This window comes from Amblyomma mixtum, chromosome 8, assembly GCF_055824585.1.
Source record: "Amblyomma mixtum isolate Tamu chromosome 8, ASM5582458v1, whole genome shotgun sequence".
Taxonomy (NCBI): domain Eukaryota; kingdom Metazoa; phylum Arthropoda; class Arachnida; order Ixodida; family Ixodidae; genus Amblyomma; species Amblyomma mixtum.
The window spans coordinates 120,383,429-120,411,068 of record NC_143019.1 but is presented as its reverse complement, the minus strand read 5'-3'; the positions used below and the strand labels follow the sequence as shown (position 1 = coordinate 120,411,068).

The window sequence follows — 27,640 nt, the reverse complement described above, 5'->3', positions numbered from 1 at the left end:
TTTGAATTTGTTTGACAAAAACTAATATTAAGGGGTCGTTACTTGAAGCTGTGCAATGGCATCATTTTACTTTTCGCGTGCGATCTTGTCTTTCTTTTTGTCGGCGAAACGAGACACATCCGGGAACCGTGAGCTCCATTGCAGATGCGTCGTTCGTCGCTCGCTGCGCAGACTTGCAGTATTCGGGTAAGTGACCGTCTCTGTGCCATCGCGGCCCGTTTTCAGTCGTCGGCTCTTCTTTCGGTTTATTTTTGCTTGCTACGCGGTGCGGATTTCGTTTCATCGCCTCCCAGTCACTGGGCTGAGCGTCGCAAGCCTGCCGTTTTCACAACACCGCTGCCTGCTGGTGTCCGTGCGAGGTACGGCAGTGCGTGTGTGTGTGTCTCTCGCAGTCTCCCGTCTCGGGTTATGCCAGCGAAGGGAACATGGGATGTCAGTAGAAGGGGTGTGATTTCCTCCTTGTTTCTCTCATTCGTGTCATTCTTCGGCCGCTGTGCGTTAACGTGGATTCCTCTTTCTTCTTCTCTTCTGGCTGGTTCCTGCGGTGCCGTGCGGTCACCACCACCACCTCTACGACAGACGTCGGTGGAAGAAGTCCACCTCAGTCGCCACCATTTCTCCGGAGATTGAACATCGACCGTGTTTCTCAGCACACAACAGCACTGGTCAACAGTTTTATATGACGTCTTTATTTTGGTGGATCGGTGAGTGGCGATTTCTTTTTTTTCTTGTTCCCCCTCGTTCCAGTTGTTTCAATGCTGCCACGTTCGGGCAGCTGACCTCTTCTCCGTGCGAGTTATTTGCCAGCCAGGCTGCGATCGCGGCAGCTGAGCGGGCTCTCGTGGCAGGGTTTTCGTTTCCTTATGCGTTTGTTACCGTCGTTCCCTCTTTCCCGGCCGTCGGTATCTCGCCCGAAACGAGCCTCGGTGTGCGCGTGCGCAACATACGTTAGGCCTAGGCGTCGTCGCCTCGTCTCTGGCGCGAGACCCCGCCGTGTCTTCTGACGTTAGCTGCCGCAGGGATCCCCGAGGGGCCCCGGCCGACTGTGACCCGACGTGGAAACGCGCGCCCACTCCCCTCCTTTCTCCCTCCGTCTCGCATCCTCGAAAGGGGGGGTTTGAGCCCCGTCTGGCGGAGCGAGGACCGCGGTGTCGAAATCGGCGCGTCGTCGGCCGGTTCAGGGCCCTCTCCGGGGCGCCGAGCACGTTGTCGTCTTTGAGGGCACCGACGGGGCTTCACGAAGCTTCTCGCGGCGTCGGACAGGGGGTGTAGGCCTAACGTGCGATGGTCGGCGCCGCCGTGACACGCGGGTCGTTCTCGAAAAGTCTGCGCGGGCGCCGGCGATCCCGTCGGGTCGATTTCGGAACGGGGACGGAAAACGACAAAAGAAATGGTCCTTCTCCTCGCCAGGCGTCACCGTCGGTGGCTGTGGTGCGAGGAAATGGTTTCTTTTTAGCGTTCCGTGGCTGTATTCGACTGCCCCGTCGATTTCTGCTACTGGTGTTTTTTTTTATCTTCTGCGTCGGCAAAAAGAAAAAGAGGAGCCTTGTTTGCAAACGGGGCGCTAGCTACGTGGCTGATGGTTGTTATTCGCGGCAGTTCACCTCAATTTTTTTTTCCTGTTTTGTTTTATGATCTCGCCTTTCTTTTTTTATTTGCGACACCCGCATGCCGACGGACCGTGCGGCTTCGATTCCTCTTCCCGTGCGCATTTTAATCGGTCGCTGTCGGCTGAGGAAGGGGCAGCTTTTATCGGGGCCGAAGTTGTTTTCGTCCGCGCCTGGCGTCGACTGGGTGACGGCCGCGCGCAGTTTTTCCTCTTTTTTTTTTGGTTTTTTTCCCCCAGTCTCCCTCGGTCGTGGAGACGGCGCGCACGGAGAAAGACGTCGTTTCGGTTCGCGTAACAGCTGACCGATGACTGCGCGCCGACCGTGTGAGGCAACGGAGTTCAGCCTGGCATGTCGAACCGCGGTGGTGGAAAAAAAAAAAAAAAATTGGGCGCATTGGTTGAGGGGGGGTGTTTTCCGTTATCGCGGTGTGGCCGCCAGCTCTCGCTGATGACTCGCCTGCCCGATTCGTGCCCTATCTCTTTGGCTGCTTTTGAATCATGTTTTGGGCCTTAGTTTGCCCGTGGCCTGAGTGATTCGGGGCCTGGAAGAAATCCTTGAGGATAAGATAGGGCTTTCCCTTATCCTGCACTTTTTTGTGATATCCTGGACGCGGCTGCCAGCTGTAAAATTTATTCAAAGGACTACAGACCCCTAATTTTAGCTGCGTGTTTTCATCTTTCAAATGATACGTTAGACATTAGAATACACAGATCACCGCATGGTATTCGCGTGCAGCCACTGAATGATTTGTAATTGGATTTTTACTCTCATGCTGTTTCGGTTTCGTGCACCAAAAGATGGCTGTGCCGTGTAGTTGGTGTTTAGGTCACGTGAAGCACGGACAAAAACTGCTTTATAATCGCTCATACGTAGTTTTATTTCACTACAACAGTCACAACAAACAACCTATCTGGCATTATATTACCGTTTTTTTTTTTTTTTCGTGCGTTGCGTGACCTGAACACCAGCTACACTTCACAGTCATCATTCGGTTGGCGGAACCGAAACAGCATGAAGAAGAAATTCAGTTATAAATTATTCAGCTGGTGGTAGGCGAATGCCACGAAGTGATCCGTGTAATGCTAATGTCTAACGCGTTGTTTGAAAGAAGAAAACGCTGAGCAAAAATTTGGTGTTTACATTCCTTTAAAGGTTTGTCAGGTACATGAGCACCACACAGTCCCAGGCTAGTTGGCTCGCACTGGGACAAAGAGTGCGCAACAATGCGGGAACACAAACAAATGAGCGTGCATGCAAATCTGTCATTTTTGTCATGTAACAAATCTTTGTCATGTAACTTTTAAGAGTGTAGCTCATGTATGTACCTTGTCTGCTAGCTCCTTTCTTTAGGGTGGCGGGGCTTCGTTTGTGACAGAATGGTTGCCTGTTTTCACATTCGCAGTATTGTGTTACCTCTGAAAAGTCTTCAAGCTTATGAAGTAACCAGAGAGAGGCTTGTGCACGTGCTATGTTGGCTGGCTGCAGTAACAGTTGCCTTGCCAGCCACTCTTGATGTTATCTTATCGACGAGCTCAGTATTGTGCAGGCATTTTTGGCTCGCCAGGCTCTTCAAGCAGCTGGCTCGGCATTGTCGTCAACGTCAGCCGTTTTTCGAGGCTGTTGTCGTTGCAGTTGCGTCATTGCTGACGTGCGGCTGCGTGGCAGTTTTTCGTGACGTCGTGCCGTGACATCCGCCAGGTGTTGGCTTTGCGTGTGTCGCGTCCCTCGACACGCAGGCAGACTGTAGCTTCTTATTGAGATGAGCTTTCCATGTCTCTGGTTCGTGCCAGCTTGCTGTACTCTCCATCGAGTCAAAGGCTGATGAACAAGTTTCCTTCTTAGATCAGGGTGCCATATGGGAGTTGCCATATGGGAGAGGTCAGTTGGGCAGAAACATTGATGGGGGCTGGTTGAAGCTAGCGTACGTATTATTCAAAAAATCAGATATGTACAAGTATTTAAGACCGCAGGAGTGTATAGATAAATGAGCGCATTCTAATTACAAAGAGGCTTCTCAATGAATGCAGAGCTTTTATACTGGTAGAAAGGAAAAGCCAAGTGATTGATTTTTACAAAGATCAATGCTCTATGGAATAAGGGATCACTCATTGACATCCACCCGAAGAGTGACTGCTCTAGTGAAGCGGTGGTCTGCTCCAGCGAAGCGGTGGTCCCGGGTTCGAACCCCGGACCTGGATGAATTTTTCTTTAACTGCGAAGTTTCTGAGAAAGCTGTATAGCTTTCCTCTGTAGCCGAATGGCTGCGCTCGGGTGGATGTCAATGAGTATAATTACTCCCTTATTACAAATCTACTCCACCTTGGGGGATTCCCCTAAACATTGGACTAAAGTTATATGAAGTTTTCTCTCTGGGCAGTTGCAATTTATGCACCTTATCATCATGGCAAGAAGTGGTACAGAGGAGAGAGGAGGGTAAACATTTCACTCTATCCAACTGTTGAAGGTGCTTTATAGTGAGCACGAAATGGGCGACATCCTGGTGACTCGCATAGCTGGAGTTGTCAGAGTCGACCGCACCATGGCATCATTCTTGAGTTCAGATAAGCACGATACAGCATGTGTGTCGTGCTGTTTGAAGTTGAGCAAACAGTGGACGGGTCGTTGATTGCCGTTGTCTCAGTTTGTTTCGTGTGACCCCTGCAATGCCGCGTGGAAGTGATCACTCTGCAGAATTGGCACACGCTCAGAAGTATCACCACAGCCTAATGTTCTAGCTAGGCATAATTTTTATAGAGCTGGTGGGGGGGACGTCAGTCTTAATTCATTCATTGATGATCTCAGTTGTATTGTTTAACTCAAGTATCGTGGGTGTTTGTCTTATCAAATGCTGTATGATGTTTTGCTCAGGGGCGAGTGTATTATTCTTGCGTTTGCTCAGGGGCGATCGTATTTTTCTGCATTTGCTCAGGGGCGAATGTATTTTTCTGCATTTGCTCAGGGACGGGCGTATTATTCTTGCATTTGCTCAGGGGCGAGCGTATTTTTCTGCATTTGCTTAGGGACGGGCGTATTATTCTTGCATTTGCTCAGGGGCGAGCGTATTTTTCTGCATTTGCTTAGGGACGGGCGTATTATTCTTGCATTTGCTCAGGGGCGAGCGTATTTTTCTGCATTTGCTCAGGAGTGAATGTATTGTGCATTGCTGTAGTTTTGCCTTGTTCAGAATAGGTAAATGTGTTCTTGTCTGTAGAAGGAAGCTCTCACTGGTAGTTCATGTTAGACCATTTGTTCATGATGTGGCATTTCAATGGGGGTTCATTTTAATAGTGTTAGTACCCCTAAAGTGTCACTGTGGACTGGCTTTCTGTGCAGCAGAGGCCTTGAAGTTGTGATGGCTGAAATTTGTAGCAAGCTATAGGCATGGCCGTTGCCTTATGCTGTGATCGAAAAATCTCATTCAGATCGCTTATCCTTATAGCCATTGTGGTGGGCAACACTGAAACATTGAGTTTAGTTGGCGCATGCATTGTTGCAGATGCTTGTGATAGTGGCTGCTGATTGCAAGGTCGCACGTTTGATTCTGGCCATGGTGGCCGTGTTCCGATCGAGGGTGGTGTAAAAAAATTAGTCGATTTGCATAGTTGGGCCAAATGCGAATCAGGTGCGCTAGCAGTTCTGTTTTCGCTTTTTCGCTTTGGTTCTGGTGTTGAAATTCAGTGTTCATGGATGGCAGTTGTCCACATAGCGATAATGGCTAGTGTCCGTATATGCAGAGTTGGTTGTTCTCTGCATTCATAAATCCCTGAGAGTCTCCCTACCACTCCTGGCGCAGTGGTGCAGCTGTCAAGTGATGTGCCACTGCCCTTCTATGGCAGGAGCTGTCATTGGTGGGACTTGGGTTGTGACCCAGGTTGCTCTTTCCAGGTCTACTCTCACGATTAATTCAGCTTCTGCCTGACGCAGTAGACAGGTGGCTAGATTTGTGCATGCATGTGTGCGTGAAGGAAATACTCCCCTATGCTTCTGTGTTTCGGTGGCTGTTGGCCTCTCTCTCTCTCTCTCTCTCACACACACACAAAAAAAAAAGGTTTGGTTTGGTTTAAACCCCATAAACCAAACCAAACCTTTGTATGTGTGTGTGTGTATGTGTGTGTGTGGTTTGGTTTATGGGATTTAAGGTCTCAGAGTGACTAAGGCCATGAGGGACGCCGTAGTGAAGGGCTGCGGAAATTTTGACCACCCAGGGTTCTTTAACGTGCACTGACATCGCATAGCACACGGGCCTCCAGAATTTCGCCTCCACTGAAATTCGGCTTCCGCGGCCGGGATCGAACCCGCGTCTTTCAGGTCAGCAGCCGAGCGCCGTAACCACTGAGCTACCATGGCATGTGTGCGTGTGTGCATGTACACATACATACACCTAGACACACACACACTACTTGACAGGTGACCAGCTTGGCACAATAAACAGGCTTCACTCAGACAGACACAGCAGCTAAATGCGGGGAGAATGGCCACTGTAAGTGCTAGCACACTAAAAAGTGCATGTCTACTATGGGATGTCAGCACACGTTACAGATCTGCAGGTGGTCTAAATCAATTCAGAACCCTTCACAGTGGTGCCGCTCGTAGAACCCCTTATGGGCATATCATGTTACCTTTTTGAGGTGGCTGCTGGATTGTATGATGCCTCAGTGCGTAAGCACTTTCACATTTTACTCCATTGAGGGTGGAACCCACAGTCGTCAAGCCATCACAGCCGATCTTATGTTCTCTGTATCAGTCTTAAACGTTACTGCTCTGTCGCCTGATGTAAAAGTCCAAAGGAAAGTCATAGTTGAAGGCAACCTGACTGTGAGCCCTTCCTTCGTGAGCCTATCAGTCACCATTCTGATTCCCATTATGAGGTCATAGTAAGGAACTGCCTCATTTAGGCCAATTTCTGGCCCTGGTCACGGCCAATCACTGGTCAGTCACGAAACCAGTGTGCGGGGTTGTGAGGCTGCAGCAGTTGCTGCATAGCTTGGGCCAAGTTCATGCGGGGCATTCACTTTTCACGAGCCAAAGCCAGATTGCTGTGTCAGATTTTATTTTTACAAACTTCATAATCATCACTACCAGCCTGACCACGCTCACTGCAGGGTCAAGGCCTTAAGCCTGTCCTTCGCCAGCTGCAACCACTCTATCCCCGCAAGGTATCTTAATCTCATCTGCCCACCTAACCTCCTGTCGCCACCTGCTACGCTTGGTTTCTCTTGGAGTCCGAACCATAGTTGACCTTAAGGGCGGAAACTGCCCTAAAGAGTGAACTTTGAACCGCTTGCTCGATTTCATTGAAACTTGCGAATATCACTGCTGGGACCACCTCTGCCAAATTTTATTATCCAGCTGGGGGCTTGTCTTGAATATTGTAGTGCTTTAAAATAAAATGGGATGATTTTCAATTGTGTATTTTTCTCATCTCCTGTTTCTTCAGTAAACTGTCGGCTTAGAAAACCTATCATTCCAATATTACTTGATAATATTGGTATTGTAGCAGGTTTTCTGGAGCAAAATTTTATGAGGAACACAACTGTGCGTTCAGTTTGTCTATTTATTCCCCTTTTTCACACTAAAAAATGACTAAAAAATTTATGCAAAATGAAAATTCAATGTCATTCTTTATATGGCATCATTCTTTCAAAATATAGGAGAACTGAGGAAAAAAATTCCACAGTTGTGTGCTCTGGACATTCCCAATGGCACATAACGCAGAAAATTCGAAAAATTACACTTATTTTTCAAATTTTAGTTTTCCTAAGCAAGCATAGTCATAATTGGCACAAAGGTTGCATAATGTGATTCATACTTATTCTAGAAATAATTAAATTTGGCAGAGGTGGTCCCAGCTGTAATATGAACTAGCCCCACAAGTTTCAATGAAATCGAGCGAGTGGTTCAAAAGTTCACTGTTAAGGGTAGTGTCCCCCCTTAAAGGTGCACTGAAGAGGATTCTGAACTTGTCTTTTTGCCGCGGGAACTCGATCTACACGTTCCTAGCATTCTTAGAAACTGCAACTTATTGCCCTGTGTGGCCGATTTCCCTAATTAAATCGAATTAACGTACGGCTCCCGCCTTTTTTTTTTAAATTCTGCCTCGTACGATGGGCGGAGTCGACCCACCCGTGAAGTGCCTTTCAGCCAGCTCCGTGGAGGCTTTGCTTTCGCTTTATTTTCTTTTTTAGGTTTCCATGAATAAATAGTTTCATTCGCAGATAATATAGCCGCAAAATAAGCCCGCAGAAATAAAAATCGGCGCGGACTATTTCCTACTACGGACTACTACGTATTACTCCGCCGATGGCAGAGCGGCAAGCCGCCACGGCACTGGGTGAAAGGCACTCCACGCGTTGGTCGACTCCGCCCATCGTACGAGGCAGAATTAAAAAAAAAAAAGGCGGGAGCCGGATGTTAATTCGATTTAATTAGGAAAATCGGCCACCGAGGGCAATAAGTCGCAGTTTCTAAGAAAGCTCGGAACGTGTAGAATCGAGTTCCCACGGCAAAAAGACATGTTCAGATTCCTCTTCAGTGCACCTTTAACGACTACCGGCTATCTTGGCTCCAGCTTCCCTTTAACGTGCAATTGTAGTGTCTGCTTTGGTTGAATAATAGTGCAGTTTGGAGCTTCATGTAGGAGCATTATCCACATCATTCTGTGGTTTGTGTGGAGATGGCCTTTGTTGTTCAGATACAGATGAGGCGTAATTGTTGCACACATTGTGCTGTCTTCGTTTCACCCAGTTTGCGGAGTTCACTTGGGCGTAAGCGGGGGTTTTCTGAATGGTTTCAGAATGAATGTCTTGGCAGCACATAGCAGTTGCTGTCTTGCATGGTTCTGCATTTAGTTTCTAATTTTTTCATGTGCATACCTTGCATGATCGAAAGGAAGTTTCGTTGAAATATGCCTGGTGTACTAGTGTGTCTAGCTTCATTGCAAAAGCACAGACAGCAAATTTTTGCTTGCGTGTTTTCTTCTTTCATGCGATGCGTTAGACATTCTTATACATGGAGCACACTGTGGTATTCGTGTACGACCACTAAATAATTTATAATTGAATTTCTTCTTGAAGCTGTTTCGGTTTCGATTTCATCAGTCGAACGGTGGCTGTGACGCGCAGTTGTTTAGGTCACGTGACGCATAAAAAAAAATCTGTTATATAATTGCTGACAGGTCATTTTCCATCATTCCGGGTCGTGGAAGGGGCTGGATTAAATGTCGTCGTGGATTAAACTACACACCAGCGATTATATTAGTTTTTCTAGTGGATCATGTGACAGAAACATAACTTGACGTCACAGTCGTCATGGTTCGGCCGATGAAACCGAAACAGCATGAGGGAAGGAATTCAATTGTAGATTATTTAGCGCTTGTAGGCAGATACCACCTGATAATCCTTGTATTCTAAGGTCTAAAGCATTGTTTGACAGAACAAAACGCGCAATAAAGTTAGGTGTCTATAGTCCTTTAAAGAACTGATCCTATTGTAAAAAAAAAATTGAGGCAGTTGTACAGGTAGTGTAATTTTTTTCTTGTTGCAATTGCCATCGCTCTTCCTGAGGTGGTAGCCGAATTGTACGTCTCGCGAGGACAGAATTTGATTATTTCATGGTTAAAACAGTAGAACTGCATGGTATTAAGGCGGAAGCCTTTAATGCCTCATCGTTGTAAGCAGGGGTTGTCGACAAAAATGTCACGCTTTTCAATTGGTCGAAACGGTTGTGACGTCACAGTGCGCGAATTTCAAACGGGGCCAATTGTACTTTGGCTAGTGACCATGCAACCAATTAAAGGAACGTATAATGATGCTCCAAGTAAGTGGGACTGAGTTTAGTTAATTGCTTACTTAACCAATTAGCCTAATTTGTCTTTCTAGTGAGACCAGATAAATAAATAAAACCGAGTAGGAAATTGGCCGAGCTCGGGAATCGAACCCCGGTCTCCGGAGTGCGAGACGAGCACGCTACCACTCTACCATGCCAGCTCAATGGTTTGGAATGAACAAAGGCGCGTCTAGTGAGTACGGTGTCTTCGTTCATTCCCATCTTCCTCCCTTCCCGTTACGACGAGGTTTAGGTGTCTACAGAGATCTGAGAGACAGATACATTCCCTTTCCTCAGAACCCAATTTACCGACTAGCAAGGCATAGAGCCGAACGGGCGATGGCGTTCAATGGACTCCCTGGCAGCGTTGCAAGACGCTGTCGCGTTCCGCTCTTAGAGGCGAAGCTTAACATCTTAACCACACATCAGTGACACAAGCAGCAACACCACGCTTAAGGCTTTCGCCTCACCGCACTTTAGCGTCAACAAAGTGCCCCCTGATTTTTCATGTGCAGAGGGTAGCTGCTTTGTTAGCTGGGCTGGTTGTTGTAGCCTAGCGTCAACCAAGCAGGAGAATCTGGGGATCGCAGACCAGAAGGCCGTGAGTGCAGTTCCAAAGCAGAAAAGCAAGCTGTGAGGCCTCGTTATTGCTCTTTCGTTTGCACAGCTGCAGCTCTTGCACAATGGGTAGCTCAGCAGCTGTTGCAAGAGCACGTTGGCCGCACAGCACTTTCAGTATAGCATTATTAAAAAAATCACACGACTCTCGCATTAGAGCGTACAGGCTTTCCCGCGTGTTTTAAGGGGAAAGCCTTTAATGCCTCATTGTTGTCGACAGAAGGTTGTCAGCAGAGGTGTAAGGTTTTTGTTGGACGAAATGGTTATGACGTCGGAGTGCGCGGATTCACAGTAATGAGGTCACCCACAGATGCCTGACGCCCCCTTTTGGAGCACACGGCAACTAATAAAAAATAGTTGTCGTCCGCTCCGACAGGGGCCAGAAGGCGTCCGTGGGTGACCTCATTACATTCCTCATTACTGCGAACAAAGCCACGGATACAACTGAACTCATCAAAGCAGAGAGAGAGAGAGAGTTGTGGTGAAGAAGCAGTCAGTCAGCAGTCAAAGTGTGTAGTTGTAATGTGTAGTCAAATAAAGCTCTAGTACAGCACAAACAGTCTCGCAGTCAATGCCAAACAGTGCGCCATGAAGGCTTTCGCCTTGCAGCACTTCAGGGAGCCAAAGTGCCCCTCAAGTTTTTTGTATGAATTCATTGAATTCCCACTGAAGTGTTATGTGCTCGAGATTTGGAGTCCTGTTCGCCATGGCATGATATGTTTTAGGCTGCACTTCCATCTGCGTTCTTTCTTGCTCTGCGTGCTTCCGCTCCATTGTGATTTGGTCTGCAGTTGTGGATGCAGTTTAAATTTACACTTTTTAAATCTTGCCTCGGGAAGCTACCATATGGTGTGTGTGTGTTGTTGCCTACTAGCAGTCAGCAGGGCTGGAGTTGGAAAGGTGCCTGCTTTGACAGAGGATGTCAGCGTCATAGTCACTTTTTTTTAAGTGTGACAACACTACTTCACGGGGTCAAACCCAGCCGAGAATTTCGTGGCGTCATTGACCTTGAGGGTGCAGAAATGCAATAAATATTGCCATGACTGGGTTTCGAACCCGTGGTGGCGCGAACACATCAGCTTCGCTGGCCACTGCACGAGAGCACTATGTTATCGCTGCAGCCAACCACGCCTCATGTTCAACTGCAACGCACTCTCGCGCTCTGCATTGCACACATTCGTCTTCATAAACTTCCATCTGTGGTACGAACAGATCAGATCAGCTTAACCTGAGTCTATTATTGCCAGACGTGCCGACGACCCAGCTGTGAGCCAACCAGGCTAAACACGTTTTCACACGTCTACTCAGTTTAACTACGTTAAAGCCCTACCACTTTCTTTTCTTGACAGTGACTTGTTAGTCACTTTATTCTTGCGGTGCTTTGCAGAGTGGCACCGTAATAGTCACCATTTCTGCAGGATCGAATGGAATTTTTTGTTTGCTTGTTTGTTTTGTTATGAGGTCTATGATGAACACCACTATGCACTGATGGAATGCTGGCCTTAGCAGCAGCTCAAGCCTTAAACCATGCATTAACGCTTGCAAGATGAGTTTTAGTGTACTAATGCTTTTTCAGTTTAGTGTCCTGTTTATTACTCTAATCATTGCACTTCGTGCGCAGCCTCTATAACACTGCACTCCTGATTGCGATGCTCTTCTCAAATTTCGGTTCACGGTCATGGATGGGGGAAAGAAAAAAGCTGCATAGCATGCAAGCACTGGGAGTTAATTGCTTCACTTGCACACGTGTCTGTATTGGGTGGCCTTTTGCTCTGCCGTTGTCTACTCCGCAACCTGTCAAGCAGTGCGGCAGTGAAATGTCATTGGCTTGCGCTGTGAATGCTCTGCCATGTTGGCATTTGCTGGCCTGCTGTCTGTTGAAAAAAACGCGTCCTTTCCCCTTGAAAGAGCATTGTCCTCGTGCTTGGCAGATTTTCATTGCCGAATTCTCCGTGCACGCTCTCAGAGCTTCCTTTCTTCGTGACAAGGCAGGTGCCTCGAAAGCGCAGTCACTCGCAGCTCTCTCTCTCTCTCTCTCTGACTTTTATGGCCAATGCAAGCCTTTCATTTCTGCTTTCCACAGGAAGAGGCGGAATAGGGCTCAGTGAGTCAGAGCAAACGCGGGTTAACGACATCCCAGTCGTAATCAAGAGGAAGAAACGGGATTGGCAGGGCATGTAATGAGAAGGCGAGATGGTAACAGACTGGATTCCAAGGGATGGGAAGCGTAGCAGGGGGCGGCAGAAAGTTAGGTGGGCGGAGGAGATCAAGAAATTTGCGGGGATACGGTGGCCGCAACTGGAGAAGGACGGGGTTGATTGGAGAGACATGGGAGAGACCTTTGCCCTGCAGTGGGCGTAGTCAGGCTGATGATGATGAAATTGATAGATAGATACAGAGGGAGGGGAAGGGCAGGGATGTTAACCAGAAAGGTTTCCGGTTGGCTACCCTGCACATTGGGAAGGGAATGAGGGGATTAAAAAGAGGGTTGAGAGAAGGAACGGGAAACAGTCACAATCTGTCAATCAAGGCAGTCTCTCTCAAAAAAACAAAACAGTGCCTTATAAGCCTTGATGACAGTCGACTGTTGTGGCCACGGACTGAGGACCTTGGCCTCTGTGAAAGGGCGAGGATCAAGGCAGTCCAGAACACAACACAGCTTACGTCTTTTGTTCACAAAGACAGGGCACTCACACAGGAGATTGATTCTCTTCACTTACGCAGTTTACACAGGAAGGGCTGTCGGCCATCGCGATCCGGAAAGCATATTGATCTGTGAAAGCAGCGCCGAGCCATAGACGGCACAGTAATGTTGCTTCACGATGCGCTGTATGACATGGAAGACCGAGGCGCAGTCCAGGGTCCAATGCCCTGAGGCGATGGTTGCAGAACTCTCCCGTGTTCCACGCTGAAAGCTGAGCTCCAGCCTCAAAGAACGAAGTCCACAAGCTGCGTCAGCTCTCGTTGAAAGTTGAAAGTTGAAAGTTTATTGAGTAATACAATAAAAGTTACAATTCTATACAGCGAGAGGTCCCATGGTACAAGACCGCGGGCGGGACCTCCCATGAAAATAAATTTCAATAAGCAACATAATATAAAACAGTTACAGGGGATATTGACAGGGATTCCTTCATTGTGGGCAGAACGGGCAGCTTCATCTGCCTGATGATTTCTGCCTGGCCTGACAGCCACTGGAAAATTGTCATGTCCTTTTAATGTGGCGTCATGGTACAGCTTGCGGATTTCTGCAACAAGTTGTTCGTGTGACCCGCGGCATAGTGCAGCTTGCAGGCCTTGAAGGGCTGCTTTAGAGTCGGTGAAAGCTGTCCAGTCATGTGGAGATCCCTGACTGATGAATTGAACTGCAGCCCGTAGGGCAGCTAGTTCTGCACCAGTTGAAGAGGTGAGATAGGTAGTCCTCACCTTCAGTAAAATAGACCTAGCCGGTATCACCACAGACCCAGCAGAACTTGTTGGAAGTCACTGAGCCATCTGTGTAGACATGTATGTGGTGTACGGTTAAAATGCAAATGTTGCAATGTCATTTGTTTTAGAGCAGGCAATGATAAACCAGATTTCTTAGTAATTCCCGGAATAGAGGTGTACCCGAGGTTCGTGGAGGCTCCATATCGGTGAGCATGGTCTTGAAGCATGGGTGAACTGTGAAGGAAGGTAGGCACGATGAGCTTGAATTACTTTTGCAAATGCAGTATGGGGTCTGAGTACTGGAAGAGCTTCAAGATGACTCGGAACTCATGTGAGGTGCTGAATATGTGTTCTCATGGTTTCAACATCAATATATGTAGTAACAGGATGCCCCCCAGCGACAAGAACAGTGGCTGCCGTTCAGGCACATTTCGGCAGTCCAAGGCAGATTCGTAGAGCTTGCGCTTGAACCCTTTGAAGTGTCTGAAGGTTTGTCTTCTAATATTGTTTAAAATGGGAAAACTATACCACATGTATCCCAGGAACAGCAAACGATACAGTTGAAGCATCGAGTGCACAGATGCACCCCAGGACTTTTGATAAACATTATGACTGTTTCTGGATCCTGGCATTGTGCGTTTTGTAGCTTCAGCTGCCACAACCGGACCGCCTCCCCTCCCCCCTTGAGAATCTCCTGGTTGCCGCCCACATGAAATGTCATCACCATAGCAGGATCGCATGACCTGTTTCGTGTGACCCATACAGCTATCATTGTTTCAGTGAACTAAACCTTCAACTGAGCCCCCTGAATACCTCCCACATCCTCTCGCACGCAAATGCAGCTGGCACTTAACGTGACATAACGTGTATTTTTCATGCCTTGACGGGATGCATTTGTTGTATTTATTGTTCAGCATCTCAGCAAGTATGAGAACTCTGTGCACTCTAAGAAGAAAGGAGTGAAAAGAGAGCAGTCCTCTAGTGCACTCTTTTATAAAAGGGAATGTGTTATAGGACAGCTTACTTTTTTTTTTCTCCCATATAGGCGTATTGGGGCTTCAGAGTGTAGTGTAGTTCTCTTTGGAGTGCGTAATGAATGCTGGCTCTTGATGCACTACAGCCTTGACGCCTTAGGAAGCATAAGAGGGTTCTCACGCAGCTTCCACCCTCTCCGTTCGATGACGTTCTACGTCACACCTCCGGTAACTCAGGACGTTCTACGTCCGCCGCTTATGAACGTGGGTGGCGCTGATGAACACTCTCAAGCTTAGGTTACTTGTAAACATATATACCCCTGAAAGCAGAAGATTTGACAGCTGTCGCCGTAGCTCAGAGGTAGAGCACCGGACGCGTAATTCGGAGGTCGTGGGTTCGGATCCCACCGGCGGCACGTGGTTGTTTTTTCTTCTGCTTTTCTAATCAATTAGCTTTAAGCAATAACATATTCAGTAATATTCTAAATTGATTAACACCACAAAATAAATAAATTAGTTAAGAAAAATTCCCCTGTGCCCCTTGGTTTCTGTGGCTGTTGGCTTCTGCCATACTTTAAGCATGTTAGTTAGTGGGTGGCTGGTTAGTGCTGATGTAGTCTACCACAGTTTTTTGGACAGAGCTGCGCTGACGGTTCTCATAGTCACTTCAACGGTTACCTTCCCTAACCTGGGATCTGGTGGAACACTTGCACGAGAAGAAGAGCACAATGGATAGCCAGATGCGCTGCGTGCCATGCCTTGGTGGTAGACGAATGAACATCCTGGATCAGTTGTACTTGGGTGTCTCAGGTTGCAACAATGGGAGGTAGCAGGCAGTTCCGTTCATTGTGAGCTCCCCAGAAGGGACTACGCCCCCCCCCCCCCCCCCCCCCCCCCATTCTCTGCTGCAAATGGATAGCTCGCAGTGTGTGTCAGGTTACGGCAGTTCCTTGGGCAGGGAACACAATGCTGGAGGAGAGATCCAGCCATTCATACCGTGGCCTCTGCGTGGTGTGCTGCATCGGGCGTGCTGTCTGCTTTTTTATTTTAGGTGTGCACTGAACTCTGTTCTGCAGGTAACTGTTGCCCTCGAGAGTGGTACATTGTGCGCATTGTAGGACTTGTTTGGCACAGATGCTGTGACTAAATTTTGTTTGGCTTTTGTTTCTACTTCAGTGCCGCATTTTGCACTGAGAGCATTGTCGGCTGCACACTCGAAACTCGATGTGCCTGTATGGCGTATTCCCTTTTGTAAAAGGGTGTGCACTAGAGGACAGCTTTACTCACTTTTTACTCCTCTCTGTTTAGAGTGCAAATAGGTGTTGTTTAGAATCCAAAATGAAATGTTTAGGGCAAATGTGTTGAGGAGGCTTGTTTTCAAAAATGTATTTGAACATCAAGGCGGTACTGGGTAATGGCCGGTAGTGTTCGAGCTTGGTAATAATTGAAGAGGCAAATTCATGTTAATGTACTACAGTAGGCTCAAAGATAGCAGCGGCAAAAGTGCATTGCACTGAGCAAGCTGTAGAAGCCTTATGGGAGTATTTGTGCTTTCAAAGAGTTTTGCACAATTGCCATTTTCTTTGCAGTCTAATCACCTGTATTCCAGGGGCTGACATTAAGTTAGGTTGTCGTCATTTGCAGGCTTCTTTTCTGTAAGAGTGGGGGCCTCTGCCGAAGAGCCGTCACGTTAAAATAGAGCACCTGGAGGGCAGTGTCGCTGGCTGCCAGGCAGCTAGTTCAGTGTGTTTGCCACCGCATGAAATTTTATTCATCTGGCTTGGCACTTTTGGACTTGAGGGGGGGGACATGGCCACAGTTTTCAAGCAGATGAAAAGAAGTTTTTCCGTGTTGGTGCCTTTATTTCTTTCTTCTCTGTTTGGAGACCAGACCCAGCAGTGCTCTTGAACTTGTGCAGAATTCTTGGGACGAGGCAATCCAGCAAACTACCGGCAACAGATAGAGCCTAGCAGCTGCACCCTTGAGCCGGACAGGTTTATGCATTTCCGGGGGACCCTGACCACCACCACTGGCCGTCTTCACGCTAAACGAGAAGACAGGTGAGCAGCCGGAGGACCTCCACTACCTTCCTGCACCCCATGCATAGTAGTGCTTCTGTCATCTAAGCCTTTTTCTGGGCAATTGCATCATTGTCTTGTTGAGCAGTTTCCTGCACCCCATACATAATAGTACTTCTGTCATCTAAGCCTTTTTCTGGGCAATTGCATCATTGTCTTGTTGAGCAGTTTCCTGCACCCCATACATAATAGTACTTCTGTCGTCTAAGCCTTTTTCTGGGCAATTGCATCATTGTCTTGTTGAACAATTTCTTGCACCCCATGCATAATAGGACTTCTATCGTCTAAGCCTCTTTCTGGGTGATTGCATCATGGTCTTGTTTAGCACATTCCTGCACTCCGTGCATAATAGTACTTCTGTCGTCTGAGCCTCTATCCGGGTGATTGCATCATTGTCTTGTTCGGCAGTAGGATTTCACCCTATGAATTTTTCTTTCTTTTCAGGAGAACAAACACACTTTGTAATGCAATTAACAGTTAACCTTCATATCCTACCACGGAATAATTAGGTAAGTTTTCAGTTTTCTTGTTGTCACTTCAGCTCAAGGCATTGGGCCCGAGTTCAACACCATGAAATAACTTTAAAGGATGAAAATGTGTGCAGAATTGCCTGTGTGAAGGTGTGGAGCTTGAGCCTAAAACATGAATGCTGGGCATGATAGCTGCATATATCCATTTGATGTCACTACATGGAGTATTGGGCTGTACCAAGGGAAGCTGTGGCTTTGTGTGAGGATTGGGAAATAAATTTCAAAAAGTTAATATGAACTGAATTCTATTTTACATGTGCAAGCTTCTCTTGTTTGTTATTGCTAGGTGTAGGAAGCCTGCCTAGCACTTGAGATGTATGCGATGAGTCCTTGTGAATCTGTTTACCTATCATGCTCAGCAGATGTGCCCAAACTTTTTCTCTGACAGAAGGATATCTGCATTTGTTTTTTGAGCCCAGATTACAAACCCTAGTGGATGTCATGATGCTTGGGGGCGTTAGCCACTCCATATTGTTGCTAATTAGGTCTAATTAAGTATATGGAAAGGTGAGCAGTTTTTTCTAGTCAGCTCATCGGAAAAATCAACTAACAGCAATCATCTTAAAGAAAGCTTATTTGCTGTGTTCGTGTCAGATTTATAGTCTGCCATGTATAGCTGGCCAAATCTCTAGTTGGCGTGCATGAGAGACTGCGTGAAGTTAATACATTCTAACTTGAAGGCTAAATGGCAGAGAACTTAGGACGATGAAATAGACAATATGGTGCATTTTGTAAAGCCTGTCCTTGGGGAATGGGAGACCGGTATGCACCAGGAACGTTTTTTGAAGGTAATTTTATTTCTCCGCATAGGACACACACACCTGACACAAAACTTCGTAATGACGAAACCGATACAAACCTCTTTGTGAAAGATGTGGAGACGAGCTCACACTAAACGTTATTTTACTGTTATGCTCAAAACTCGAGAAACTAAGAAAAAAAGTACTTCACTCAGCTTTATAATGAACACATTCCTTTCACGAAAATTGCTTTGTATAGGATTTTATACAAAAGTGTAAATCAGCGGTGGTGTAAAGGGCCTAAAAAGTTATTTTGTACTACCTAGTAAAGATAGAGAGACAAAAATTTAGAAATGGCTTAAGGTAAAACTTTAAAGAGGGTCAGGTAACCTCGGCAGCCATCATTGGCTGGGCAAGGATCTCGAGGTTCCCAACTAAAGAAATAGGTACCTCAGCCTTTGTCTTGGGAGTAAGGAAATGACTGAGGTGTTTCGAAAACAAGTGAAGCGCTAGGTTAAAATTTGTAGTTTATGAAGAAAGCTAGCTTCTCTTAAAAAGCTAAAAACATAAGGCATCTCAACAATTTCATTATCACCCAAGACCTTGAGCTTGGTGCATGGTAGCCTTAGCTGCTTATGCGCCATTAAACCCGACACACCTATAGCCTGCCATGTCAAGTCAGTGTTAGCATATGATTAGTCACGTTTCTTTTTCTACTGACAGAATATGTTCATACTTTTTTCTTGGTGCTGATTGTTCTTTCTCTTTTCTTTTTCTCTTCCTCCCATTGTTCCGGCCTCTTCGTGGTACTCATTTTTCCCGCTGTGCTGGACTGACTGCCCACCGTTTATGGTCCTGACGCATCCAGACTGCCCCCGTATAAACCCCGCCAAAGATTGCAGCCGTTCCAGTCCTGACTTGTCTTTTCTCTCCTCTCTCTCTCTCTGTCAGAAGTTCTCCTCTCACGCTGTCTTCCCTCTTGTTCGCCGTCGCTGGTCTAGTCCTCTGCCCCTCTCCGGCAGCTCATTCCGTTTCAAGCTGCCGTCTCGCCTGAAAACGTCGCCCTCGGAGCTGTGGCCGCGAGTCGTCCCTGACTCGTCGTGTGTCGGCAACCCTGTCTGCCCAGTCGTGCACCCTGTCTCCCCACCACCCTCGCCCCTTCGTTTCTCCTCCCACCTCTTTGTCGGGGGTGTGTAGCTGCTGGCACCGTCTCTTCTCGTCGGTGTCCCCGTCGCCCTCGTGTCGCCTCCCTCTCTGCGCGGAAGCTGCTGCCCCGCCATTGAGTGTCCTCTGAGACCGGCGCTGCTGACCTTTCGAGAGCGCCGTCTTTTGCCTCTCCTTTTGCCACTTGTTGAGAGAGAGGTGTCCCGTCGGATTCTTCTACAACCGTCACCATGGGGAGCGTCAACGTCAACCGCAGCCTCACGGATCAGTTCTACCGCTACAAGATGCCAAAGATCATTGCCAAGGTGGGTGGCTTCACCTGTGTGTTCTTTGGCGTGGTTAAACAGACTACCGTATTTACTCGCATAATGATTGCACCCAGAATTTGTCGCTGCAATTTGTTGACCATGTCGAATCTAGCCGACGATGATCGTACTTGCCGCCTGTCTGACGGATGGCACGTGCAGATGACAATCTTGCTCTGTCAGCATTACAGCGGCAGCCGCCTGTTGGTTGACCTGCGGTCACGCGGGCAGTCTAAATGCGATTATGCTTAATCACAGATACCAAACTTAATCTCTAATCACTGTTCGCCATTGTCGCAAGGCTCGCCACCATCCTGGGTTGCGTTGCAACGAACGAAGTGACACGGTGATCCGGCTAAACTTTCTTGTTCCTATAAATAATAAGCCCTGGGGTACAGGAACGTCAAAAATGAATCCTCCTTGAGGATCGCTGGCTTGCGGAGAGTTGCAGGTAGGACTAGTAACTGCGATACAAGCTTGTTTTACGTTCGCAGCCGCGTAACAGCTGCCGTCATTGCAGCCCGACTGATCCGATCGGCTTGCACGCAGGCTCCGCTGCTAAGGTGTCGCTGAAATCAATCGTATATATTTCTTTTAATATTAAACAATTTGGTTGTAAGTAAGGCAGCACCATAAATAGAACATTCATTGTAGTGTTGGTCAATTCAAAAGTGCCATCCAGTGTAGCTTCAATGCGAAGCTAGTTAGGCCTAGCGACGATTAGGGAGTATAGAGCGCCGTCGTCCGCTGCACTCGCGGTCGGCACCATTGCGGTATCCAGTGTTACGAGCGTTGCGAACGTGTCACCTAAGTACATCAACGATGTGGCAGGGACCGGACATTTTTCGGCATAATGGCGGTAAAATGCATAGCTTGAGCGCTGCGGGACGTTGCTGTTGTATGTTGTTGCTGCGCTGCCTATTTTGATGCGTTGTTCTTGGAACGTGATTTAGTATGAAGAACGTACGATCTTGAAGCGGGCCAGCTCGTGCGCTTTTCGCACTCTACCTTCTCTGTTAACGACGTAAGCTGAGATCGCCGAGCTCGGTTCGCGATAACCGTGTTTAGCGGCTTAACCGCGGGTAGCATGCCCATGGGGCAAGGGTTCATACTGCTGTGGCACCACAAGGACAGGGACATGTTCTCTGGAAACATAAAGATAGGACTTCCCGGGAGATTATGGAGGCCTTCCGTATACGGAAGTCGGCAGATGTATGCGTGAGTTTGCCATCCTTGCTACTGCTTGACGCCGAGGTTGAGTATCTTCAAAGAACACTAAACTATGATAACAGGTATATTCGTCGAGATTTAACGTGTGTTATTGCCTGTAACCTTTGTAACCGTGCTATGACTGTGCATGTAACCATTGGTTTTGTCTATATATTTTGTGCTTTTAATAAATTTTGTCAGTTGTTAGTGAGCACTTGTGTTGTCGTCACTCTGTCTCCGTTCCTGTCCTGGTGTTGCCACAGCAGTATGAATTCGTACCAACTCGCCCAATTCTCAACCCTTTTGGCAAGGGTTGTCTGCCTGCAAATTGTTTGTGTTTTCAGTGCTCAAAAATTTTTTGCAAAAAATTTACCCCACGTAATGATCGTACCCCTAAATTTGCGAGTTTTTTTTTTGAAAAAAAAAAACTGTGATCATTATGCGAGTAAATATGGCACTACCACAGTAATGAGGCGAGGAAGCTAATGTGGAGGGGGCTGGTTCTGTTCGGGGCAGGTGGAAGGCAAGGGCAACGGCATCAAGACGGTGCTGGTGAACATGACCGAGGTGGCCAAGGCGCTGAACCGGCCGCCCACCTACCCAACCAAGTACTTTGGCTGCGAGCTGGGCGCCCAGACACAGCTGGACGCCAAGAACGACCGGTACATTGTGAACGGGGCCCACGAGGCGTCCAAGCTGCAGGACATCCTGGACGGCTTCATCCGCCGCTACGTGCTCTGCGCCTCGTGTGACAACCCCGAGACGGTGCTGGGTGTGCTGCAGCGCAAGGGGATCATCACCACCAAGTGCCGCGCCTGTGGACACGCGGGCACCCTCGACTCTGCTCACAAGCTCAACACGTTCATCCTCAAAAACCCGCCGCCCACCCAGGTATGGCTGATCTGATGTTGCTTGTGCTACTCTGCATTTAAGTGTTACACTGTTACACTTGTGATGTTGCTTGCACTACTCTGCATTTAAGTGTTGCACTGTTACGCTTATGATGTTGCTTGCACTACTCTGCATTTAAGTGCTACACTGTGACGCTTATGATGCTGCTTGCACTACTCTGCATTTAAGTGTTGCACTGTTACGCTTATGATGTTGCTTGCACTACTCTGCATTTAAGTGCTACTGTGACGCTTATGATGCTGCTTGCACTACTCTGCATTTAAGTGTTACACTTGTGATGTTGCTTGCGCTACTCTGCATTTAAGTGCTACACTGTGACGCTTATGATGTTGCTTGCACTACTCTGCATTTAAGTGCTACACGGTTACGCTTATTATTAGCAGCTCTGTTGCCGTTGTGACTTGAGCTACGATTTTACTGTTCCGCTATTGCTGTCGATCCTCGTAACGAATTCAGGTTCAGAAGAGAATTTGTTCATTATATTCAACTCGTATTAAAATTACGGAAGTAAATTCTCCGCAAACAAGTCTGCAAATGAGCCCGAGCAAAAGCGGGACAACATAAAGTTGGAAAGAAAAAAAAGTGCAATTCAGTTTAAAGCTTGGTATAAATATGTGAAACCTCGCCTTTCATCCTGTGTTAGGGAGGGAAAATAAACACTTTGATGCTGGCTGCATGCACACATTTTTTTTAATGAAAAACAACGCAGTATTTGTTTGCCGACCTTTGGGTATTCGATGAGACAGATTCTTTTCTCATGGAGGCCCTAGTGACAGCGTCAAGCGGCACCATAATGAGGGAAGAGCTGATTGGCTAATTCACGTGCCCACGATTAGTCAATTGGACCCCGCCACACATGCTTCAGAGTTTCTGGTTTGCACTTAAAATACCCAGATGTAACAAACCTTCATGTGACGAATTTCTCCACATTGCAAGGTTTCTCAGTTCCCCAGTGCCGCTGCCATTGAAGCATGTGTATTTGTGAAAGCTGTGTATCAAAAGTGTTGCGGAGGTTGATCTTGATGTAAGTAATTTGCCACGCCAGCTTTTCATTTCCTTGTGCTGTGTTACATGAAATTTGGCCGCAAATTACATGAAAATCTCATGACAGTAAAACAGAAACCACCATGAAAGGAGCGTTCATGATTGCAACGAGGGAACGCAGTTGGGAGTACGCCGTGCTGCAGCGGGATTGAGGCTTCTCCACGACAAATGCAGCAGTTTCGACAGCTTTGTCTTTTGTGGCATCACACAAAGTGGCATTACAACAGCTCATATCCAAAAGCAACACAACACAACAGGACACAGGGAAAAGGTACTTGACGAGCAGTGCACGCCAATTGCCTCCGCTTGGTTCTTCGCGTGATTCAGGCATCGACAATACAGGAGTGAGGGAAAACGCAGATGCAGACGTAGACACTTCACAAGCAGATGGTTATTAGGCAGCTGCTTTAGGCCTGTTTGTCATGAATGCGATTTTTGCCTGCGACGCTGCAAATTCTGTCGGTCTGCGACTGGGGAGGGCCGTCAGTCTAGCCGCAAGCTGCTTGCGATCGAGTTCCATCCGGTTGGCATTCAGTCGCAGCGCCTGTGTGTTCGCTCGGCGACTGACCAATGAGTAGCGCCGAGACGGTGTGTGACGTGGGATCCCGTGGGAGCTGTTGCAGCGGCGGAAGCAAAACTGTTCATTCTGATGTCCGACCGAATTCGCTGGGTATGCATTGTGTGCGAAGGCACCGACCGAAAACCGCACTGTGGTGTCACTGACTAGGCCGACTGTTTTTGTTTTAGTCGCGGCATGTGGAACCGGCGTCACTCACCGCTGCCATGCTTTCACTGTGTGCAGGAGGGCCCCAAGGGGTCCCAGGCTGCAGCTGTGGCAGCAGCCACCGCGGCTGCGACGGCCGCCGCCCCCAAGAGCAAGAGCAAGCGCAAGTCTCGCGATGAGCGTCGCTCGACGACGGACGGCCCCAAGGTGCAGAATGGCGGTGGCGAGGAGCAGGAGTCGGACCCCCAGGAGGACGACTGGGGCGACGATGTGGATGACGACTGGGCCGAGGACACCAGCGAGGACGCCAAGGTGAGGTCTTGTCCTCCAGAGAAGGCTACTCTGTGGCCTGCCACATCCAGTGTGCAGTCCAGACAGGCTTGGGAAATGATTGGCCACACTGAGGTGGGCAGCGTGAAAAATTCAGCTGCCATGCTGCTATAATGGGACAGAGATTTGGAAATGAGAAGATGTATTACGTCCCGAATTTGTTAAATTGAGGTTCATATCCATATCAAGGTTGGACTGTATAACTAGGATGATGTTGATGTAGGATGATGCGAGGGAAGTTGCATGATTAGTGATAGGGGATGGGGCGATCCTTTTTTCCTCTATTCCTGCCCAGTGTGGGCAGCATGTTCCACCTTGCGGAAGTATCTGAAAACGCGCAAACCTCCTTTGCCAGGCTCGTCGGCTGGAGGCCCTGACGGCGGGCGCCAAGGGGCTCATGCTGGACGACGACCTGGAGAAGACGGAGCAGGAGCGCATGGACATCTTCTACAACTACGTGAAGGCCCACAAGGGGGCCGGCAACCTGGACGGCAAGGAGGTGGTCGGCGAGGCTGAGCGCCTCGAGGTACACACTGCTTGAATCTTTTCCTCAAAAGTTCAGTCTGCACTGCAGCAATAATTGATGGATGCTGCTTCGGCCTCAGCTGATTGTGCCTGGTTGATGGGGAGGGTTTAGGTGGAGGTGCATGTCTAAGGGCACTAGACAGAGGCACGTCTCTTGATGTGCCATAAGCTCCACAGGGCACTTGTGGATGATGCCATGTGAAGAAGCCAGCAGAGAACTGCAATTGGTGGCAGGGTGTAGGCATGGCTAGCACCAATGCGAAGAGTGTACAAGGCGATTGTGATAACAGTTCAAAAGCAAGTGCTGCCAAATGGACCATAGCAAAAGAACAGTGCAGAGTTCTGCTGCCAGGTGTGCCCTCTTGGAGGGCAGGGTTTGAGACGAAGAGTCTTCCGCCTCCGTGCAGGTTCGGGACAAGGCTCCGCTGGTGCTGTGCGAGCTGCTCTTTGATGAGAACATTCTGAGCCAGGTGGGCGCCCAGAGGGCTCTGCTGCTGCGCTTCACCCACGGCAACCACCGGGCACAGCGATACCTCCTCGGGGGCATCGAGCAGGTACGCGATGGTCGCCCACCATTGGGAGGGGGGACTGCGCACGTGACCGACTCGCAGTCCTCACTTCTCCTGCTTTTTTAGTGCAAAGCACTACTCCGATGGGTAAAAAAACGCGAGCAGAATCTTGCAGTGGTTGTGAGCTTGTGCCAAGAGCGTTGCATAAATGAATAAATAAAATAAGTACTGCCACAACTGAGATTTGAACCCGTGGCGGTGTGAACAGATCAGGTTTGCTGGTCAGTGCATGAGAGCACTATGCTATCGCCACAGCCAATCACGCCTTGTGTTAAACTGCAACGCACTCTCGCGCCGTGCATTGCACAGCGTTGTCTTCAACTTCTATCTGCGGCGCGAACAGAACTTGAGTCTAATATCGTCGCCAGACATGGTAACAACCCGGCAAAGCAAAGCTCGGAGCCTTTCAGGCCAAACTTACGCTTTCGCAAATCTACATGGTTCAACTACATTTGCACTTTTTTTCTTTGCACTTTATGAGCAAGCTCTCAAGCGGTACAAAGAAAATGGTACGAAATTGTGTGCTGCTGTGGTTGGAAGGCACCAAAGTGGAGAGAAAGGTATCCTCCTCCGCATTTTAGGGAAGAGGGTAGGAGGCGACGAGGGACCTGTACCGGGATACAACTCTAGAACAAAGCAGCAGATGTCCTTCAAAGGAGGCCCTCCTGTTAGTGGCGCCAACAGATCTCGGGGCACCCTGGTTAATCCTCTTGGATTTGCCACCCCCCGTGATTTCATCCTATCATGTCAGGGGGGATTAACCAAGATGTAGCACGTGCACTGATGTCATCTGGGCAGGACTTCCCCAGCCTCTGGGCATTCCCATGTCGGAGGATCTCTTGTCTGGTGTCCACGCAGGTGGTGAGGGAGCACAGCGCAGCCCTGCTGCCGCGCGTGCCGCACATCCTGAAGCTGCTGTACGACCACGACATCGTGGAGGAGGAGGTCCTGCTGGACTGGTCCAAGCGGGTTTCCAAGAAGTACGTGAGCCGCGAGGTGGCCCAGGAGATCCACGAGCGGGCCCGTCCCTTCATCAAGTGGCTCCAGGAGGCCGAGGAAGAGGAGAGCTCCTCCGAGGGCGACGGGGACGACTCCCAGGACGAGAACGTCGAGGTCGTCTACTCGGACCGCGTCATCAGCACCAGCATCCAGGAGGTGAAGGAGCAGCCCAAGGCCGCCGCTGCCGGCAAGGCGGCACCCGCGGCCGCCAAGGGGGCCGACGAGGACGACATTGACATCGACGCCATCTAGGGGCCCACCTGTTCGGCTGCTGCTCCGCGTGACGGCAGCGATGCGGCTCTGGCTTGTGTCGCTGCCTCCTTGCCCTGTTGCTGCGCCTTGTGTGTGTGCACGTGTATGCATGCACATGCGCTGTCATCGTCCGCTTCCTTCTCCTGGTCGGTGGCGCCATCTGTCTGGTGCTGCAACAACACGCCGCCTGGGTTGGCCTTTTTTCTTTTTTTAAATTCCTTTTCTGCCCCGTTTTCCTTTTTCTGCGCACTCTTTCGCCAGCTGTTCTTCTTCCGTTCCCGGTTGTCATGCTGGTATTTGTACCTCTTCCCCGCTCCTTTTTTTCTTCCCTTCCTAACTCTGTCTCGAGACCCCTCTGTCTGTGAACTCTGTGGAGAACTTATTTTTTTTTTTTGCATTCTATCTTGTAGGCGGGAGTAAAGACAAGACAAAACTTGAGCAGCTCTCCTAACATTTTCCCCCTCCCCTCGGGATGATTTTGGCGGTTTGAAAGGTATGGTCGCCTGCTTTGAAGAAAAGTGAAGTCTGCAACGATTAGGGAAAAAGCGGCGGAAGACACATTCAAAGGAAGGGGGGATTTAATATAAAAGGAAATGCGGGGTTTAATGCTAAATCTAGCAACTTTGGCATTGCAGACATATATCAATGGCAGGTAGGAAATGGACTTGTAAAAAATTGGGGAGAAATGGAAGACACGTGACAAAAGGAAAAATGAATTGGTGCTGTTGCATTGCATCGTCCTTTTTGAATTTTTCGCCCCTGTATGCTGTTTCTTGCATAAAGACTGAATATTCGGTTTTTATTGTGGACACGTCCACTTCTGTTCTCGGCTTAGAATAAGCTGCAACGCTGTTTGTGCAATTGCAAGAAAAAAAAGTCTTCTTTCGTCCCCTAGGTAAATTTGTGCATGTGGTATGGAGAATTTCATGTTGCAAATAAAGTTTATTCACATGAGTTGTGGAGTTCGAATTATTGTTGAGCTCACGCCAGTCATGTTAAGCTGGTGTTTAGTGTGCACTTGTACGGCCTAACAGAAAGCTTGCCATGACAGCCGGAAATAAGTTTTTGAAGTAATTAATGCCTTAATATGCCACCATGAAGTTTGCACCTGACACTGCAGGGAGGTGGTATTTGATACCAATTCCAAATCTGAATCGCTCTCTATAAATCTGTTAGTTCCAGTGCAAAAAAAAAAAAATGCTCAGAAACAACTTTTAACCCATGGCTGCATAGTGTAGTGAATAAAGATTGAAATAAAGCAGTTTTTTCATTGCCCTCGGTAGTTTTACAGCACTTGGAATAACATTGAAGGCATGACAATTGTGCTTCGATTGTTGCACACACTGTGCCTAAATGCTAAGATATCGTCGCACTAGACAGCCAAGTGTCCAAAATTGCCTGCTACTGCACATATTGAACCCAAACAATGATCTGAATAGAAGATCGGAGAATAGCTAGATTACAGAAATATAGAAAATTGATTGTTGGTTCAATTCTTTTTTTCCTCGGTGTCCCCCCATACGTACTTGCATGCCTAGGCCTACATGGCGGTGTCATGGTCTTCTATCGCGTGTTGCGCAAATAAACACGCGCCGTGGAATGCTTCTCCCAGCAAGATGAGCGCATTGTTCGAGCTCAAATTTCGCACAGAAATGGCATTTGGTTGGCAGAATTGTTTCATGCTACATCTGTTTGGGTTACTTGCCTGAATCAATCAAAAAAAGTCGCATATTCGCATCGTCTGCGGCGACAGCGAAGGAAATCTAGCTGTTCTGTTAGCGATCGCGCCGGTGGCGCCATCTCGTTT

At 48.2% G+C, this 27,640-nt stretch overlaps 1 protein-coding gene across 2 annotated transcripts; it reads left to right on the top strand.

Annotated features, from left to right (window-relative positions):
- Positions 1 to 43: 43 nt before the first annotated feature.
- Positions 44 to 26,787, top strand: eIF5 (eukaryotic translation initiation factor 5). 2 transcript variants are annotated; one of them, XM_089555026.1, is made up of 10 exons: positions 44 to 186; positions 580 to 704; positions 16,371 to 16,512; positions 16,975 to 17,039; positions 18,669 to 19,269; positions 20,995 to 21,369; positions 23,237 to 23,470; positions 23,844 to 24,014; positions 24,421 to 24,567; positions 25,441 to 26,787. In XM_089555026.1, the coding sequence occupies exons 5-10, from the start codon at positions 19,195 to 19,197 to the stop codon at positions 25,831 to 25,833; spliced, it is 1,395 nt and encodes a 464-aa protein (XP_089411152.1). In that variant the 5' UTR covers positions 44 to 186; positions 580 to 704; positions 16,371 to 16,512; positions 16,975 to 17,039; positions 18,669 to 19,194; the 3' UTR covers positions 25,834 to 26,787. The 2 variants fall into 2 exon arrangements, with proteins under 2 accessions (XP_089411152.1, XP_089411153.1); XM_089555027.1 differs by lacking the exon at positions 44 to 186 and adding an exon at positions 193 to 359.
- The last annotated feature ends 853 nt before the right edge of the window (positions 26,788 to 27,640 follow it).

Excerpts from the sequence above, each read along its gene's own strand:
- eIF5 (XM_089555026.1), top strand. The coding sequence starts at position 19,195 with ATGGGGAGCGTCAACGTCAACCGCAGCCTCACGGATCAGTTCTACCGC. Across the intron at positions 19,270-20,994 it reads TGCCAAAGATCATTGCCAAG|GTGGAAGGCAAGGGCAACGG; the intron begins GTGGGTGGCTTC and ends TGTTCGGGGCAG. Across the intron at positions 23,471-23,843 it reads ACACCAGCGAGGACGCCAAG|GCTCGTCGGCTGGAGGCCCT; the intron begins GTGAGGTCTTGT and ends CTCCTTTGCCAG.